This window comes from Pseudogymnoascus verrucosus (genome assembly GCF_001662655.1).
Source record: "Pseudogymnoascus verrucosus strain UAMH 10579 unplaced genomic scaffold scaffold_3, whole genome shotgun sequence".
Lineage (NCBI taxonomy): Eukaryota > Fungi > Ascomycota > Leotiomycetes > Thelebolales > Thelebolaceae > Pseudogymnoascus > Pseudogymnoascus verrucosus.
This window is the reverse complement of record NW_017263654.1, coordinates 781,806-797,129: the sequence shown is the minus strand read 5'-3', so window position 1 is coordinate 797,129 and position 15,324 is coordinate 781,806. Positions and strand designations below refer to the sequence as shown.

At 52.9% G+C, this 15,324-nt stretch overlaps 8 protein-coding genes across 8 annotated transcripts; 4 read left to right on the top strand and 4 right to left on the bottom strand.

The window, feature by feature from the left end:
* Positions 1-53: 53 nt before the first annotated feature.
* Positions 54-678, bottom strand: VE01_01292 (uncharacterized protein). Its single transcript, XM_018270817.2, has 3 exons — positions 548-678; positions 317-441; positions 54-226 (listed from the first exon to the last, which is right to left on the bottom strand). Exons 1-3 carry the CDS (start codon positions 663-665, stop codon positions 122-124), a joined length of 348 nt encoding a protein of 115 aa, XP_018134574.2. The 5' UTR covers positions 666-678; the 3' UTR covers positions 54-121.
* VE01_01291 (uncharacterized protein) lies at positions 673-3,413 on the top strand. Its single transcript, XM_018270816.2, has 4 exons — positions 673-1,064; positions 1,145-1,340; positions 1,389-1,565; positions 1,618-3,413. Exons 1-4 carry the CDS (start codon positions 1,014-1,016, stop codon positions 3,177-3,179), a joined length of 1,986 nt encoding a protein of 661 aa, XP_018134575.1. The 5' UTR covers positions 673-1,013; the 3' UTR covers positions 3,180-3,413.
* Positions 3,414-4,416: 1,003 nt separating this feature from the next.
* On the bottom strand, positions 4,417-5,038 carry VE01_01290 (uncharacterized protein; the record flags this gene model as incomplete). Its single annotated transcript, XM_018270815.1, has 2 exons — positions 4,417-4,977; positions 5,030-5,038. 2 exons carry the CDS (start codon positions 5,036-5,038, stop codon positions 4,417-4,419), a joined length of 570 nt encoding a protein of 189 aa, XP_018134576.1.
* A 1,036-nt stretch (positions 5,039-6,074) lies between these two features.
* On the top strand, positions 6,075-7,399 carry VE01_01289 (uncharacterized protein). Its single transcript, XM_018270814.2, has one exon. It carries the CDS (start codon positions 6,223-6,225, stop codon positions 7,045-7,047), a length of 825 nt encoding a protein of 274 aa, XP_018134346.1. The 5' UTR covers positions 6,075-6,222; the 3' UTR covers positions 7,048-7,399.
* Positions 7,400-7,562: 163 nt separating this feature from the next.
* On the top strand, positions 7,563-9,342 carry VE01_01288 (uncharacterized protein; the record flags this gene model as incomplete). Its single annotated transcript, XM_018270813.2, has 3 exons — positions 7,563-7,862; positions 7,932-8,862; positions 8,943-9,342. Exons 1-3 carry the CDS (start codon positions 7,775-7,777, stop codon positions 9,340-9,342), a joined length of 1,419 nt encoding a protein of 472 aa, XP_018134394.1. The 5' UTR covers positions 7,563-7,774.
* A 58-nt stretch (positions 9,343-9,400) lies between these two features.
* On the top strand, positions 9,401-11,879 carry VE01_01287 (uncharacterized protein). The gene is made up of 4 exons (XM_018270812.2): positions 9,401-9,621; positions 9,666-10,555; positions 10,620-11,157; positions 11,213-11,879. The coding sequence occupies exons 2-4, from the start codon at positions 10,101-10,103 to the stop codon at positions 11,687-11,689; spliced, it is 1,470 nt and encodes a 489-aa protein (XP_018134389.1). The 5' UTR covers positions 9,401-9,621; positions 9,666-10,100; the 3' UTR covers positions 11,690-11,879.
* On the bottom strand, positions 11,808-13,331 carry VE01_01286 (uncharacterized protein). The gene is made up of 2 exons (XM_018270811.2): positions 12,912-13,331; positions 11,808-12,696 (listed from the first exon to the last, which is right to left on the bottom strand). The coding sequence occupies exons 1-2, from the start codon at positions 13,092-13,094 to the stop codon at positions 12,280-12,282; spliced, it is 600 nt and encodes a 199-aa protein (XP_018134345.1). The 5' UTR covers positions 13,095-13,331; the 3' UTR covers positions 11,808-12,279.
* A 36-nt stretch (positions 13,332-13,367) lies between these two features.
* On the bottom strand, positions 13,368-15,285 carry VE01_01285 (uncharacterized protein). Its single transcript, XM_059463344.1, has 4 exons — positions 14,273-15,285; positions 13,860-14,027; positions 13,584-13,781; positions 13,368-13,526 (listed from the first exon to the last, which is right to left on the bottom strand). The coding sequence occupies exons 1-4, from the start codon at positions 15,200-15,202 to the stop codon at positions 13,467-13,469; spliced, it is 1,356 nt and encodes a 451-aa protein (XP_059320051.1). The 5' UTR covers positions 15,203-15,285; the 3' UTR covers positions 13,368-13,466.
* Positions 15,286-15,324: the final 39 nt, after the last annotated feature.

Here is a 15,324-nt window from a genome sequence, read left to right as displayed (position 1 = left end):
CACAGTTGGGTCGAAGCGGATCCATCCTTCACTCACAAGTCCACCGACTGTAGCCGAAGTATCAATATCGTTCCATTCCAGTCTATATACACCCATCCACACAACCCGGGGCTTCCCACTTCTAGTTACTCCTCTCTCCGCCCTTCGCTGCTCTGAGCTCATCCATCTTCGCGACGCGCTTCTTGAATTCCTCGTACTGGCACTTCTCGTAGCTGTGTCTCTCTGTCTGTAGGAACTAGTCAGCACCTGAAGCCCCATTATGCCATCATCCAACAGGCCCAGCAAGTATGGACTCATTGGGCCTTGCTCAACATACCTCACACTTCCATGGCAAGTAGTATTCCTCGTAGCGGCAGCGGTTTAGGGGGATGAGGAGGTTGGCGCAGGAGTCTCTGTATGCCATAGGCAGCTTGGCCTCGGACATCTGGGCCCTTGTCGCAGCTGTTCACACAGTAATCATTAGCAAACATAGCTTCCCAATCGCTGGAGACTTCATGGCACTCCGGAAACAGCGCCACGGCGACCCATTGGACCGGGGGGAACTCACGAGCAGGCGCATCACTAAGGCCAACGGCCGACTTCACAGTTTCAACGACCGTCATATTGCTCAATTGGCCCTCGTTCGATGTTGTGGAGGGTTTGGGTAGTTCGCTTTTGCGGGGCATACATACAGACGTCTTGTCGGTCGAGGTTGTTTCTCGCGGATGCGCTACTACCAATGTGGACTAGCGCTAGATTTACACTTAACGCGGTCAAAGCCGCGGACAACGCGTTTGATCGCGTTCGTTTATCATCCCTGCCCGCGACAAACCGAACGGCCGCGCGAACGACACAAGAAGCGAAATCAGTCTGTGGAAAGCCGAGAGCGGATATTTCTACGAAGTGAATTAGGATCAAGGTTACTTAATGGTACTACCGGACGTCTGCGCTCCACAAGACTCTCTCGAATCTCAGAACTCAGCGACATAGCGTGACAGCGCTCTTGCGCTGCGCAAACGTCAATCGCCAGCAAGATGGTGAAAGGTGCCGCAGGGCCGGGAGTGTATAGCGCAACATACAGTAACGTGAGTCTCTGTCGTTTATATGCCGCTCTTCGGCGCTGGAACTTGCCCAATTTCCCGATGAAAACCGCTAACCGACCTAGATTCCGGTGTATGAGTTCCAATTCGGTGTCGACCTGAAAGAACATGTTATGCGCCGGAGGCACGACGACTGGATCAATGCGACACACATCCTGAAAGCCGCTGGGTTTGATAAGCCTGCCAGAACGAGAATCTTGGAGCGTGAGGTTCAGAAAGAGTTGCACGAAAAGGTTCAAGGTGGCTACGGAAAGTACCAAGGTATAATTTTCAATTTTAAATATTCAAACGCGGTTCTGACATCTATAGGAACATGGGTACCTCTCGAAAAGGGCGAAGAACTGGCACATCGCAACGGCATTTATGAGAAGTTGCGCACAATCTTTGAATTCGTTCCTGGCAACGATAGCCCTCCCCCAGCACCAAAGCATACGACGAACAAGCCGAAGGCGCCCAAGAAGCCCGCAGTGCCCAAGTTCCACAGCAGTGAGTTTCTAATATATCATGCTTAGCAGACCACTTTTGGCTAACAATCAAGAACCAGCACCCGCACCAGCTCGGATAGAGGAGGATCAGTATGACAATATCAGCGCGCAACTCAACGATGACGAGACGCCAGACGATGCCACTGTAGCTTCGGCGTCGTTCATGGGAGAAGATGATCGCTACGATCTCTCGGCCCCTTCGACTGCTCACCGAAAGCGCAAGCGCGATGAAGCTGCTGTGAGCTTGTCCGACCAATACCACATGGCTTACTCGGACGAGCTTCTGGACTACTTTATGCTCGCCCAAGCCAGCGAACCTGCCTCCCGCCCTGAGCCGCCTCCAAACTTTCAGCCCGACTGGCTGATCGACTCGGATGGTCACACTGCACTCCATTGGGCCAGTGCCATGGGAGACATTGACGTGATGAAACAGCTCAAGCGCTTCGGTGCCAATCTCTCCTGCAGGAATATCCGCGGCGAAACCCCTCTCATGCGCTCCGTCCTTTTCACAAACTGTCTCGACAAGCAATCCATGCCCCGCGTTGTCCAGGAGTTGATCTCGACAATTGACTGCGTGGATGCGCACGGCGCAACCGCGATTCACCACGCTGTCGCCTTGACCCACTCTCGCACTAAACACCACTGCGCCAGGTATTACCTTGACGTGGTGCTCAACAAGCTCTCCGAGACAACCGAGCAGGACGAGGTTCGCCGCCTCCTCGACATCCAGGACTCAAACGGTGACACTGCGTGTCACATTTCCGCGACCAACAAGGCCCGAAAATGCGTACGTGCTCTCATTGGCCGCGGAGCCAGCACCGACATCCCAAATAATGCAGGCGTACGCGCCGACGAGCTGATCCAGGAGCTTAACAACACTCGTCGCGAACGCAATCTTGCCGCCTCCTCGTCCCCATTTGCGCCAGACTCGCAACGCCAGATGACCTCGTTCCATGACATCAACATCTCCCAATCGACTCCTAACGCCAGCCAACACCTCAGTTCAGCGCTGGCTTCGCGGAAAGAGGCGCATCACAGCGAAGCGGCGCAATCTGTCTCGACGAAACTGATGCCACTCATGGCGGAGAAATTCATGGACCTAGCGCGCAGTTTCGACGAGGAGCTGCTCGACCGGGAAAACAGCGAGAGGGAGGCTAAGCGGATCCTGCAGAGCTCACAGGTGGAGCTCGCGACGATCCAGCGGCAGATCCATGAGCTGGGGAATGTGGAGGAGGATGACAGCGCGGTCCAAAATGAGGTGAACCAGCTGGCGCATGCGCAGCAGCGAGTAGTGAGTCTTGTTGAGCAGCAGCAGGCGATTATGCTTGGTGCTGGGGCGGCGCAGGAGGAGAGCATGGCGAATGGGAATGGACATGAAGAGGGTGGGGTGGAGGGTTTGGCGGAGCTTCTGAGGGCGCTGTTGGAGGAGCAGGGGAGGAGACAGGGGTTAGTAACTGAATATGCGGGCGCGATGGCTGATGTGGGCATGGGGGAGAAGGGGGGGATGTATAGGAAGCTTACGGCTAAGTGCTTAGGTCTTAGCGAGGAAGAGGTGGATGAACGACTGGATGGGCTTCTCGGTGTGTTGGAAGAGGATGGGGGTGCCGAGGAATAAAGAAACGAGGCCGGAGGGAGATTGAAGTAGGTAGTAGTCTGTTCGGGTATTCCGGGTTTCCTCGACAGGTCGAATCACCGCCGAGCTGTTGGATTGAAGGAGTCATGGGCGCCACAGGATTGTACGGAGTTCTCTGGTTGTTTGGTTGGTGGCTATCTGGATTATAATGATGGTATGCCTAGCGGTTGATGACCTTTTGAAAGGTTATGTTTGAATACGTTCGTCAGTATCGCAAACGAAAACGTTAAAATCACCGTTGATACCCGATCGGCAACTGCTGTCGGGTTTTGTGACCATAGTGACTATTGTTAGGAGTTGCGGCTATAGTGACGGTTGTTCCATGTTGTGGTGATAGTGACGGTTGTTTGATACTGCGGCTATAGTCACCTTCGTGGTAAAATGGTCTGCCACCGCCAGTAGCATACTTCGGCAGGGTGTGCAGGCAGACTTGATTCCGCACGATTTAGGGGGGGTTGTCGAAGATTCTACGCCAAAATGGATCTCGATATCGGGGCATGAACGTGCGCAATTGGGGGGGGGGTTGTAGAAGATTTTGCGTCTAATTCTTACATCCTACTCAAAAGGGGGTCACCAACCAATATCCCCCGATGTACCACATCGGCAATCCCTAGGGGGACGTCACTGAAATTTTGTTACTGTTGGGAGGTCTTGTTAAGGAAATGAATTTGCCGCAGTACGACACATTGAAAAAAACCACTCATAAACTTCATCTTCGGGGCGCATGATGGCTCGCGCTTTGCCCAAGAAGGAGAGTTTAACCCTGCTTGGATTTTGGGTATCTACAGAGTTCATATTAGCGCCGCGGCCCAATCTTGTCTGTAAATTTATTTCCAACTTTCGAGACTTGATGACCATCATGACATAACGGAGGAGTAATAAATACATGTGCATTAGGTAATCCCCTCCTACAGTGCCTTCCATTCCTTGGTTGTTATTGTGGATGGGAGCCGATTTTCTGATTCTATTTCGATGCTTTTTTGCCAGAAAATGTGTTGACTTCATTTACAATCTCCATCTTTGCCTACTACTCGTCTCCTTCAGACCACGCGACCAGACACCCATTCGCACACTCGTTGCTGAGAAATAAAATAGAGTATCAGGGTTCCATACATTGACGTAGTCTGGCCCTGCATGTAGCGTTGCGCCTCCCATAGCATTTCCACCATCTACTATATAGAGTTCGCTGCGACAGCAGCGAATTCAATGACCATAGCCATCACATCTTGGGACCCGCGCGGCTAAGAACACTACTCGACGCGTCCGTCGTCGGAGTTGGGCTACCGCCACCCACATCCACCCCCGAGCGAGTTGTTGCCGCCGTCGGCTCCGTTGGCGACGATCCAACTGTAGTATGCGCTTCGGCATGGCACCCAGCAAAGGCAATGGTGTCGTTCAGCCACATGTCGCCCCCTGGATGCATAAGTATGGCGTTTTCCCACCCGATTGGGCACTGCTGGGCGAGGGAGACGACTGAGGAGCTGTGAGCCGACCACCACGAGTACGCCTGGCTGGCATAAGAGGAGTATGCGGGGAGCACATCTAACGGCGCAGAAGTGGTGAAGGCGCACCAGCTTGACTGGGCGGGGAACGGGCAGAATGCTGTGAGGGTTGGGGCGGCAAGGTAAGGCTCGTACAGCTTCGAGCCGTGCGATTGGAGCTCCTTGAACAAGCTGCCAGTCGGTTTCGGCACGTCCAAATATTGCGTTAGATTCTCTGTGAGGCATTGCCATGGGTCAATTGACTCGGCCGGTTCTGCTCGGGGTGCGGCTGTTGTGCGCTACTGATGCAGTCGCAGTAGCAAAGGCCGCGAGGGCACCGAAATGGGTCACCGTACGCATTTTAGCAACGCTGCAGCAGTTGGGACACCCAGTTGAGGGAAAATAATGGAGAAGAAGGGAAGGTAAACCTTCCTGTGTCAGGATGAGCTTCGAAGTAGCATATAGAAACAGTTTCGTCTGACGGGGGGGGGGGGGGGGTTGGCGGTGGAATGTGGAAAGTGTGTGATTCTCGTCTTGTGATGGTGTAAACTTGGCATTTCATCTCTTTATCTCGACTATCGATTTCCTTAACCCCCCTGCCCATGAATTTTTTTTATTACCCTGTTCTGGAATAAATGTGTCGTCCTGCCTAGTGTTGCATAAGCTTCTACACCACAAACTAAACATGCTAGCACCCGTGCACTGCAGGCACATGCACTACTGTAAACTGCATATAGTAGTGGCGGAGGTACGAGGTTTAGTTAGCGACCCCCATAGAGTCGAGAGTCTAGAGTCTGGAGTCTTCGCTTAGTGAAGATCACAAGCGCGTTGCATAGGTTAAGGCGTTAGTAAGCGAGGTACCCGTCGCGTGCATCCTAGTGGAGCTATCAAGGATTTTATAGTAAGCAAGTTTTTCGATAACTAACTTAAGTTAAGACAGTTCTGGATAAGCTTAAAAGGCGTGCGTAGGTGAGTAGTGTTGGTTTGTATAGAGCCGCATGTTATCGCATGTTAACCCTCAGTTACGTCCTGTCATGTGATACGGAGACCCAAAACAACACTATAACTGACATACTCGTCCTGCAACCTCTTGCTTGGCGTCGCAATCGTTTTTCTGGTTTCTTCGTCAAGTATTGACGGAGGGACAGTGGCGGTGGATGCGAGATGTTGGAAATGAAGATGAAATTACGTACTATAGCCTGCTTGGCAGCATACGAATATTGCCAGAACGCTTTGGCAGCATACGATGCAGCCAAGTTCCTCGTACAGGTAGAGCTAGCTCTGTTGGGAAATACGCAGAAATACACAGTTGCTCCATTCGTTGAGGCGTTTGCTATAGGGCAGGCGACGTTAGCGCCGGTATCGTACAGTTGACAACCCTCTCCCTCCTCCCTCCCTCCTCCCTCCCTCCTGCCTCTTTCCTGCCTCTTTCCGTCTCCTTCTCCTTCTCCTTCTTCCCCCCTCCAACAGACCGTCTCTCCTTCATCTCCACCGAGTACTCGTACTCGCTGTGCTTTTCTCCACGCAAGTTCCCCTCCCCGAAAATGCCGGAGCTGGAAGATATTACCTACTCGCGCGATGAATGCGTTGCCGCCGTCCGCGACTACTATGACTTCCTCTCCAAGATGTACCACGACGAGTCGGATGTCCTCATCCCGCCCGACGGGGGCTGGCCCACAATTACACAAGACAACCTACGGGGTTTAGGCAAAACCGACGAAGTAATCTCGCTGCTCCGTTCCCTGCCCTACATACGCGCGCCCGAGCACACCGTGCTGAAGCTCCAGTCCGCCCCCTTGTGCCAGTTCGCCGACTGGCGACAGGACAGCCATAATGTTAGCATCGGCGCCTCAAATTGTGAAGTGCTCAAGCACTGTTCGGAAAGTGCTTGGCTGCTCGAGGATATCCCCCCTCACGTCGTCAGTCTCACGAGCGGCAACTACGACAATCCCGTCCTCCTGCTCGACACTGAGCTCGGCGTCGCGTACTGGCCTGGGTGCCCCGCCAAGGTGAAGTGCGATCCGCCGCGTGAGCTAGTCTCGGATGATCCGTACGACTATGCAGCCGAGAACGAGGCGGAGTGGCGGGCTGACAGCGCGGCATGGGCCATCCCTGACTTCTTCGAGGTTTTCAAGGACCAGTTCCGGAAGCTGAACTTCGTCCCGATAAGCCCGCGGTTGGTGATGGACGATTACACACCCGCCACCGGGGACGACGATGGGATGGTACCCATGATGCAAGACATCTATCGCGAGCATGGTTGGCCTGACCTACAGCGGTACCGCAAGCGCGAGTGTCTGGAAGCTGTGCGTGCAGCGCTAAAGGAGCGATATCCCGACTTTTCCTCAGATCCGATGGAAGAAGACTAGGATGGACGACTAGGATTAACGGTTGTTTGATACTGCGGCTATAGTCACCTTCGAGGTAAAATGGTCATACGGGACCCGATGTAAGACTTATCGTGTTGATAAGGAAATATAAGGGTCTAATATAGGGCGGGTGCTACAAGTGAAGAGAAGTACTATAAGAAAAGGACTAACAAAGATTTAAGCACTCATCATTCTTTGCGGGTGAGTATTAGAGTACAATCAACATTAAGTACGAGTAGAAGCGCTTAAACCATAAAAACGCCAAGTAAGACTATTCACAGCAAATCGACATATTATAACTATTCAGAATGAAAACAAGTATACCGCCTTGGTCATTAATAATAAAACCTCGTTGATTCCCAAAGGGAAGATAAAATGAAGCTCGTGGGCCGCATGGAGGGTCCATTGACGCGCTCGCGTCAGAGTTGTCGGGCCTAATCAGGCTAGCGCGATAGCTAGCTCGCTTTGCCCACTTCGACCATCGCATGTAAACAACGGCAGGAACAACCCAAGAACATCACGAAGCACGCCAACGCAACGCCCAACGACTCCCACGATCACCACAAACCCTCCAATTCGATATCAATCGCGTCGACATTTCCAAAGCATTAATCCAGGTCCGACCGGAGTTTCGAAAACGCGAGATTTTTCGCGCGTGGCGATCCACACCACCACCCAACCAACAAATACCAGAGAACAGGCCCATGACGAGCTCGGTCGCCGCTCAATGACTACCCTCATACGCTCGCGGAATCCTCTAGAAACGCTGAGCATGAATACACAGCCGCAGCGCAGGCGCAGTAAGCGATTAGCCAGTACGTGCAACCCACGCGCCAAGCCCGGTGAGATAGATAGATAGAGGGGCATGCTAACAATTGTCACAGCATACGATGAATCAGATGGCGACTTCAATTTCACTCGGGGCTCGAAACGAACAAAGACTGCGGCGCCGCTAGAGGCAGTAGCTGAGACGGAACCGGCCCCGTCGCGGAGTAGGAGGCAGGAGAAGACTGAAGATGTTGCGCCAAAGGATTTACCGCGGCGGCCCTCAAAGCGGAAGATGAGCTTTTCCGCCACACCCGCAAGGCCTGATCCCAAAGTACCATCACCTAAAAAAGACGCGCGCGACACGACCAGGAGGAAAAAAGAGGTCCCCGCAACACAGCCCGAGCCGCGCCGTGGGACACGCAGGAGTACACGCTCCTCTCTCGAAAACGCGCGCCGCAACGAAGCAGAGCCAGACTATGACGAAGACGCCATCGAGATGGTTGGCGGTGTATCCACCGTCTCGCCGCCCCCACCAGAGCCCGAGTCGCAATCGATAACGCGCACACCTATACTGAGCACATCTCACGCGACGACAATCGCGCTCCCCTTCAGCGACACGCCAGTGTTGAACCGGAATAAAGCGCTGCGCCAGACGACATCACGACGGTCGAGTCTGGGATTGCGTGGGCGGCGCGCCAGTTCACTGATAGATAGCGGACACACCGCCACGCCGCACGCGGCCGTGCCAACGGACGAGTTCTACAAGCATATCGAAAGTTCTCTGCCTGAGCCGCGGCGCATGAGGCAGCTTTTGACGTGGTGTGGAGAGAGGGCACTGGGAGAGCGACCCGGGATGGGAGAGGGTAGCGCGGCGGTTCTGGCGGCGAGGCATATACAGGAGCAGGTTCTGAAGGAATTCTCGGAGCGGAGTGAGCTGAGTGATTGGTTTGCGCGGGCGCCGGGAGAAAAAAAGGTGGTGGTTGTGCCGAATCCATTGAATGTGGGGAATGCGGCGAGGGTTGCGGAGTTAGAAGAGAGAGTTAAACGGTATGTCCTATTTTTTATATCCTCTGCAGCACGCGAGGGAATTACAGATAGATGAACAGCAGACTAACGATCAAACACAGATTACGGAAAGAGAAAGCAGAACTCCTCGCCCTCTCCGCGCCTCCGCCCTCTCAACCTCCAAAACCACAAAAATCAGCACCCTTGGACCCTACCCTCCTGCCCGCCTCTAGCGCTCCCATACTCGAAGCGCTACGTACCAACGCCACTCTCGCGCCGCGCGTCACGGCACGCCTAAATGTCGTGAGGGATCGTCTGGAGCTGGCAACGGATGTGTTTGCGCATGCGGTGCATGGGCTCGAGCAAGACGGGAAAGAGATGGACGGAGTAGCGGGACGGGTGATGGATGGGTGTGAAGGGCGGTTGGGTGAGAGAGAGAAGGAGGAGAGGGGAGGGGGCGTGGGCATGAGGGATGTGTTGAGAGCGTTAGGGGGGGTTATGCCTGGTGGGGCAAGGAAGTGAGATGGGGTTCAGATGTTGACTTGCTTTTAAGGGTGCGGGGGATGGGCTTGGGGTCGGGGCGTATTTTGGGGGTGTTTATTTGATGGCTTCTGGAGGGATTGCTAGGACGTTTGATGAGTTGTGAGATACGGGATTGGTGTTGCACATACGATGAACCCCTCAATGGGGTAATGAAGGAATCATTCAAATCATTCGAGCTTCTTGTGTTTTGAGTGTCCGGCTGCGATGTCTCATATTTTAGCCTCCAAGCTACTGAGCAATGCAATTTCAAGCTTTCAAGTAAGTATTTCCAGCAACCTAGACTATCATGACTAATTTCTCAGTTTGCCAAGCTAAAATGTAAACATCGAGGTCCATATATGGACGGCAAGCGCCATAAATCAATGGCTGCTCGCGTCAAGTCATCATGCTTTCCCAGTGCGGCAAGTACGACTCTGGCACGCCCCTTGCTCCTGCCGTAGTAGCATGGAGCATGATATTACTAATATAGGATACTTCGACCTCAAGTCACCAGCACAAGGAAGGCACGACCATCCAACTATGGAAGGAGCCACCATGAGTTAGTTGTAACATTCCACTGCACAACGAATTTTGGAATATTAGAATCCTAAGACGGTATGTATTACCTTGTGACCCTCGCCAGCTTAACTATGCAGCTCACTCGTCGCATGTGCGATGCGACACGCCTATAAATACGACCACGCCGACATCAAGTATCCTAAAACTTCAAAACTCAATTCTGCCTCATCGACCCCACAATGAAGCTACCAGCACTACTCTACCTCGGCTTCCTAGCCGCCTCCATTCACGCCACCACCCCCCTACTAAACTGCCTCTCCAGCGCCCATGTCCCCTTCATCACTCCCACCTCCCCCACCTGGCCCATTTTCGCCTCCCCCTTTAACACTCGCGTATCATACACCCCCACCGCAATCGTCATCCCCGTCTCCACCTCCCAGGTCGCCGCTGCCGTCGCCTGTGGCGCCGCACACAAAGTCAAGGTAACCCCAAAGGCGGGGGGCCATTCGTACGCTTCTCTCAGTTTAGGGGGGGAAGATGGCCATTTAGTGATTGAGCTCGATCGGTTGGCTGGTGTGAGTTTGAATCGGGAGACGGGGATAGCGACGATTGGGCCCGGGGCAAGGTTGGGTGATGTTGCGACGAGGATCTATAATCAGGGGAAGAGGGCGTTTTCGCACGGGACGTGTCCAGGGTGAGTTTTCCCCCAGAACTCCGGAAGGGACTTGTCTGTGAAGAGTTGCTGACGGACCAGGAAGTGTCGGGGTCGGGGGCCATGTCTTGCATGGGGGCTATGGTATGTCATCGCGCACTCACGGGCTCGCGCTCGACTGGGTGGATAGCATTAGCGTCGTGCTTGCCAACGCAAGCGTAGTCGATTGCTCTGCTCATTTGCACCCTTCTCTGTTCTTTGCCATGCTAGGTGCTGGGTCGAGTTTTGGGGTCGCGACCGAGTTTCGGTTTAGGACGTATGAGGCGCCGGGGGTAGTGACGTGGTTTTCGGCCGCGCTGCCGTGGGATGGGGAGACGGCGGTGGAGGGGCTGGAGGAGTTGGAATTGTTTACGAGGTACAGAATGTCGCCGGAGCTGAATATGCGGCTCATGGCGTCTGCGAATGGGAGTTCGCTGGATGGTGTTTTCTATGGAGATAGGGCGGGGCTGGATGATGCGCTGGGTCCGCTTTTGGAGAGGGTGAATGGGAGCATTGCCACAGCTGGGACGACGGACTGGATCGGTGGGTTGCTCCATTTTTCGGAATCTGATACGGGGCTGGTTGTACCAGAGCCTTATAATAAGGTGAGTGCCTTCCTCCCAGTAACAAGAAGATGAGATAGTGCTGACACGCCGTAAGCACGACACTTTCTACGCCAAGAGCCTTACGCTAACGCGGCTGAATGGCACGTCGGCTGAGAATTTCGTGGACTACTGGTTTAATGTCGCGTTCAACTTGGATCGGATATGGTGGTTCCAACTCGACCTGCACGGCGGGGCACACGCAGGCGTCTGGGAGCATGACAATGGTGTGACGTCGTATGCGCACAGGGATAAGCTGTACATCATCCAGTTTTACGACAGAGTGATAGGGGAGCCGTATCCGGCGAACGGCTTTCAGTTTCTAGATGGTTGGGTGGATACTACGACGCAACCGCTTGAATGGGGAGAATGGGGGATGTATGTCAATTATGTGGATGCGAGGTTAGGGCGGTGGGAGGCGGAGGAGCTGTTTTGGGGGAAGAATCTTCCGAGGCTGCGGAGGATCAAGGCGCAGGTTGATCCGGGGGAGCTGTTTTTTAATCCGATTTCGATTGAGCCGGCAAGGGGTAGGTGATACTTCGAATATAGTAGAGTGCTGAGATGATCTGTAGCGCTCGCTAGATACTACGGAATATCCAAGGATTGTTTGAGTCCACAAGTGTTTGCACTGTATCATGGTATAGTTCATGAGTGTTGCTTTATGATGTAGGTAGTTTCGCAGTGTGCAAGATTGATTTACTTATATATACATACAATACAACGAGATTATCTCGTTAGTGGCCGCCGCTTAGTGTAAATGAGAGGTTCCTCCTTTCACAGCGCCAGTGACTGCTCCCTCTCGCCCATCCTTCACTCGCTGCGCTTCTCTCGTCCTTTGCTCTATATACCTCGCCCATTACTATATCTCTCGTCCATTCTTCAGCTTTGTCCCCAGGTCGCCTCTGTGTGTCATAAGGCGCGTTACGAGAGCATATCGCCAGCCAGCAACAAGCTGCCAATTGTGGCACAGTATATATCCTGTGCATCTGCGCCGTTTGCGTGCCCGGAACCATTCCCCCGGTCAATGTACCCAGGGTATACAGCAGGGCGTCCTGCGCCCTGCCGTCAGGCCACATCATCGTACCCATCCTAGTTTAACTATACTATCATCTTCCACACACCCACCTACCTCCCCCCTCCCTCCTTCTCCCTCCGCCTAATCCTCCAAGGCACGCCACCGCTCCCAAGTCCAACGCCCCACGCCCTCCGCTCCCGTGGCGCGTCACTCTCCCAGTCACACAACCCCTTCTGCGCGACGCCCTGGGGTATGCGGCCAAGTAGGTCTGCAGTGATCGCGGAGCGGCGGGGGTGGGTGGGTGTGTAGGGACCGTAGATGGGGGAGGAGCGGATGGAGAGGGGGGGGAGGTGAGGAGAGGGGCGGATGGTGAGGGTTAGGTTTTCCCGATGGGGGCCTGGTGATTGAGACTCTGACGCGGGTTGGGTGAGGGGGATGGTGATGGGGGAGGCGGCGAGGAGGGCGCGGGAGGCGGTAGGGGGGAGGATGGCGTGAAAGGCTGAGGTGGTGGGGGTTGTGGGGTGGTGCTGGAGTGTGTTAGTTTTGTCATGTGCCGTCTGCGCGCTTCATCTCATCAAATTGAAAACAGAAATCCATCCTAACCATCCATCTCCAATCTCGCCCATCCCGATGACAACACGTGCCACAATCTGATCAACAACGGAAAGAAAAAATATCCGACATACACCCCAAAAGAGAACCAAGCCACCCAGCCAGATTAAATAAAATAGAAGTAACATACCTTCAAGCTCCGAAAATGCTCTACCTCGCCAAAAGACTCAAGCGCGGCCAGCACCCTCTGTCGTGCCGCCATCGTCACCGGCGTTGGATGCGCGCGAATGTGCAACACGCGCGTTGACGTGGACGCTCCAGCTGCGGCTGTGTGAGCTGCTGCATTTGCCGCTGCGGCAGCGGCGCGTGACATCGTCTTTTGGTCTAAAGTAGATATGAGGTATAAAGTGCGCAGTGGATAAGTCCGCCTGTATCTAGTATATGGCGTGGATAGATGTGGTATTCATTGTCGGGTTGTTGGGTTTAAAGAGAGAGAGTGGAGAGAAGGGGGTGTTTTGGCGCGGTTAGCGGCAAAACTTGTAGATTTTCTGGGGTCGCGGCTAGGGTTGACGCCGTATCGACAACCACAGCCCGACGAGTGCTTTGGGATCACACAAGGGGCAAGGTTCGTGGTTTATTTTTTGGTGTTTTAATTATATTTTATTTATTTAGCTACTATCTATATGTATATATGAACTTTATTATTGCGAAAAGGTATTAATTATTTTTTAGCGGCGTTGTTATTTTATAAATGCCCATCATTTGCGACTTCCCCAAAGTTACTCCCTACGACACCAAGATGTACCTATAGAACTATGATTAGTATGGGTCACGGCAACTGAAATTAAATAGTGGTACTTACAATGCGATTCCCTCCCCTGGCGATCGGATTTGCCTCTAAGCCCACAACGATCGTTAGGTAGTCTGTTGGCGCATGAACCTCCTCGATCACATCGCCGAATATGGACTCAACTTGCGCGATGAGCTCGCCAGGCTGGACGAGTTCGGCGATATCTTTAAAAACCCGCAAAATCCCCCCTGTTTTAGTAAAAATCCAGTACTAGATGCGAAATTAGGATCTCCGTGGATGGATAATAAACGGACGGATAATAAACAGTAAGATTGGGACTTCACTTACGCTTCGAGAGCAGACAACGGACTCTTTTACACCCAGGCTTGTCGCTTGGTCTAGGGTTCCGTCTGGAATTCCGGATGCAGAGAATAATCCTATATCGGAGATGACTCTGCATATTCCAGCGTAGGTATCTTGGATGAATGGTTTTTGGAAAGAACTTGCGTTGCCGATCTACATGGATATATGTCAGCTATGAGTTGAAAGGAGGGCTGATGGTTTGCAGCCGGCTAGCACGAGGGCGATTCTTGCGACAGGCTGTCTCGAGTCCAGCGGCACGCAAGCGGCACCAATATTCAACACTGCGAGAAGTGAGCAGATCCAATCCGCGGTGGGCTCTTGGTATCCGGCCACGCGACGGTACTCGATGCTGGAGGGTATGCATAAGGTACAAGGAAAGTGGACAGTGGATAACATGCCTCAACTGTAAGTGCTTTGACACCAATTGCCTGTGCACAACCTCGTAACGATCCCTTGGTAGCAACATGCACAAGGACTTGCGGCTTCATCAACGTTGCCAATTTCGCAATAACGGGATCGTTCATGTCAGCACGCACGTACAGGCTGTTCCGCCGCCCTAGAGATGCAGTGTGAAGGTCCATCAGGTAGTCGAACTTGGTGACGATATTGTGGAAGATCCGGTATGCGTATTGTTGAGGAGCGGCGCCATCAATTTTGCCTGGCATAAGCCTGTTTAGATCTTGCTTCGACTCTTCGTCAAAGCAGCGCATGGAAGCAACAAAGCCGGGAACATTGACAACGGGTATGCCAATTATGGTTCCGCAATCGACTCTCAGACTCTCTTGTCCATCTTCCAATGTTTCGTGGGTGCTGCGGTGTTTATGAGTTGTTCCGCGTTCGATGCTAGAGAATAGCCGTTGGATGACTGGAATGCCGTTTACTTCATTTCCGTGGATGGCACATGTTATGCCAACTACTGGGCCTGGTTTGCTAGATCGGTAGGCATACACTGGGACATCGATTGTGCTAAGTACACCTGGAGCTATGGTTATGAAGAATTTTGAGACAGTATCAACTGGCAGAGCTTCGATGTTGAGACTGTTGAAGACAGGCAAACTGACCGACTCATTGGCTTTTGGAATTGAGAAGGCCCGGTTGATGCTGCTATCCTTTTTGATTGGCGAGTGCCCGTTGAGCTCGTCCGCATTTCTCTTAAGAGAGCCTATTACACTTGGGGCCATTGTGAAGGTAGGAATTGTTTTGTGAAGCTCGAGGAATAAAGATCTGAGGTGGGGAGAATGATCGGGAAGTAGAACGATGAATGTGATGAGTCTTGGAAGGTTTAAAAGAACGGAACTAGACCTACCCCTTTTTAACCAACCCCTCATTCGTATCTTACCTACTCCATTATCCTGAATATTCTCATCGCCGCTATCGCCATCGCTACTTTCCTATCTTGCAAGTGTACTATGATACTAACTCGCCACGTTGCGACACTAGAGTCATCAAC

Coding starts and splice junctions, on each gene's coding strand:
- VE01_01289 (XM_018270814.2), top strand. CDS start 6,223: ATGCCGGAGCTGGAAGATATTACCTACTCGCGCGATGAATGCGTTGCC.
- VE01_01291 (XM_018270816.2), top strand. CDS start 1,014: ATGGTGAAAGGTGCCGCAGGGCCGGGAGTGTATAGCGCAACATACAGT. Junction 1,341..1,388: donor TGGCTACGGAAAGTACCAAG/GTATAATTTTCA, acceptor TGACATCTATAG/GAACATGGGTACCTCTCGAA. Junction 1,566..1,617: donor AGTGCCCAAGTTCCACAGCA/GTGAGTTTCTAA, acceptor CTAACAATCAAG/AACCAGCACCCGCACCAGCT.
- VE01_01285 (XM_059463344.1), bottom strand. CDS start 15,202: ATGAGGGGTTGGTTAAAAAGGGGTAGGTCTAGTTCCGTTCTTTTAAAC. Junction 14,028..14,272: donor TCAAAGCACTTACAGTTGAG/GCATGTTATCCA, acceptor ATATCCATGTAG/ATCGGCAACGCAAGTTCTTT. Junction 13,782..13,859: donor CCGTTGTCTGCTCTCGAAGC/GTAAGTGAAGTC, acceptor TTTCGCATCTAG/TACTGGATTTTTACTAAAAC.
- VE01_01287 (XM_018270812.2), top strand. CDS start 10,101: ATGAAGCTACCAGCACTACTCTACCTCGGCTTCCTAGCCGCCTCCATT. Junction 10,556..10,619: donor TCGCACGGGACGTGTCCAGG/GTGAGTTTTCCC, acceptor CGGACCAGGAAG/TGTCGGGGTCGGGGGCCATG. Junction 11,158..11,212: donor TACCAGAGCCTTATAATAAG/GTGAGTGCCTTC, acceptor ACACGCCGTAAG/CACGACACTTTCTACGCCAA.
- VE01_01286 (XM_018270811.2), bottom strand. CDS start 13,094: ATGTCACGCGCCGCTGCCGCAGCGGCAAATGCAGCAGCTCACACAGCC. Junction 12,697..12,911: donor AGCATTTTCGGAGCTTGAAG/GTATGTTACTTC, acceptor AACACACTCCAG/CACCACCCCACAACCCCCAC.
- VE01_01292 (XM_018270817.2), bottom strand. CDS start 665: ATGCCCCGCAAAAGCGAACTACCCAAACCCTCCACAACATCGAACGAG. Junction 442..547: donor CCTTAGTGATGCGCCTGCTC/GTGAGTTCCCCC, acceptor CTGTGTGAACAG/CTGCGACAAGGGCCCAGATG. Junction 227..316: donor ACTTGCCATGGAAGTGTGAG/GTATGTTGAGCA, acceptor TAGTTCCTACAG/ACAGAGAGACACAGCTACGA.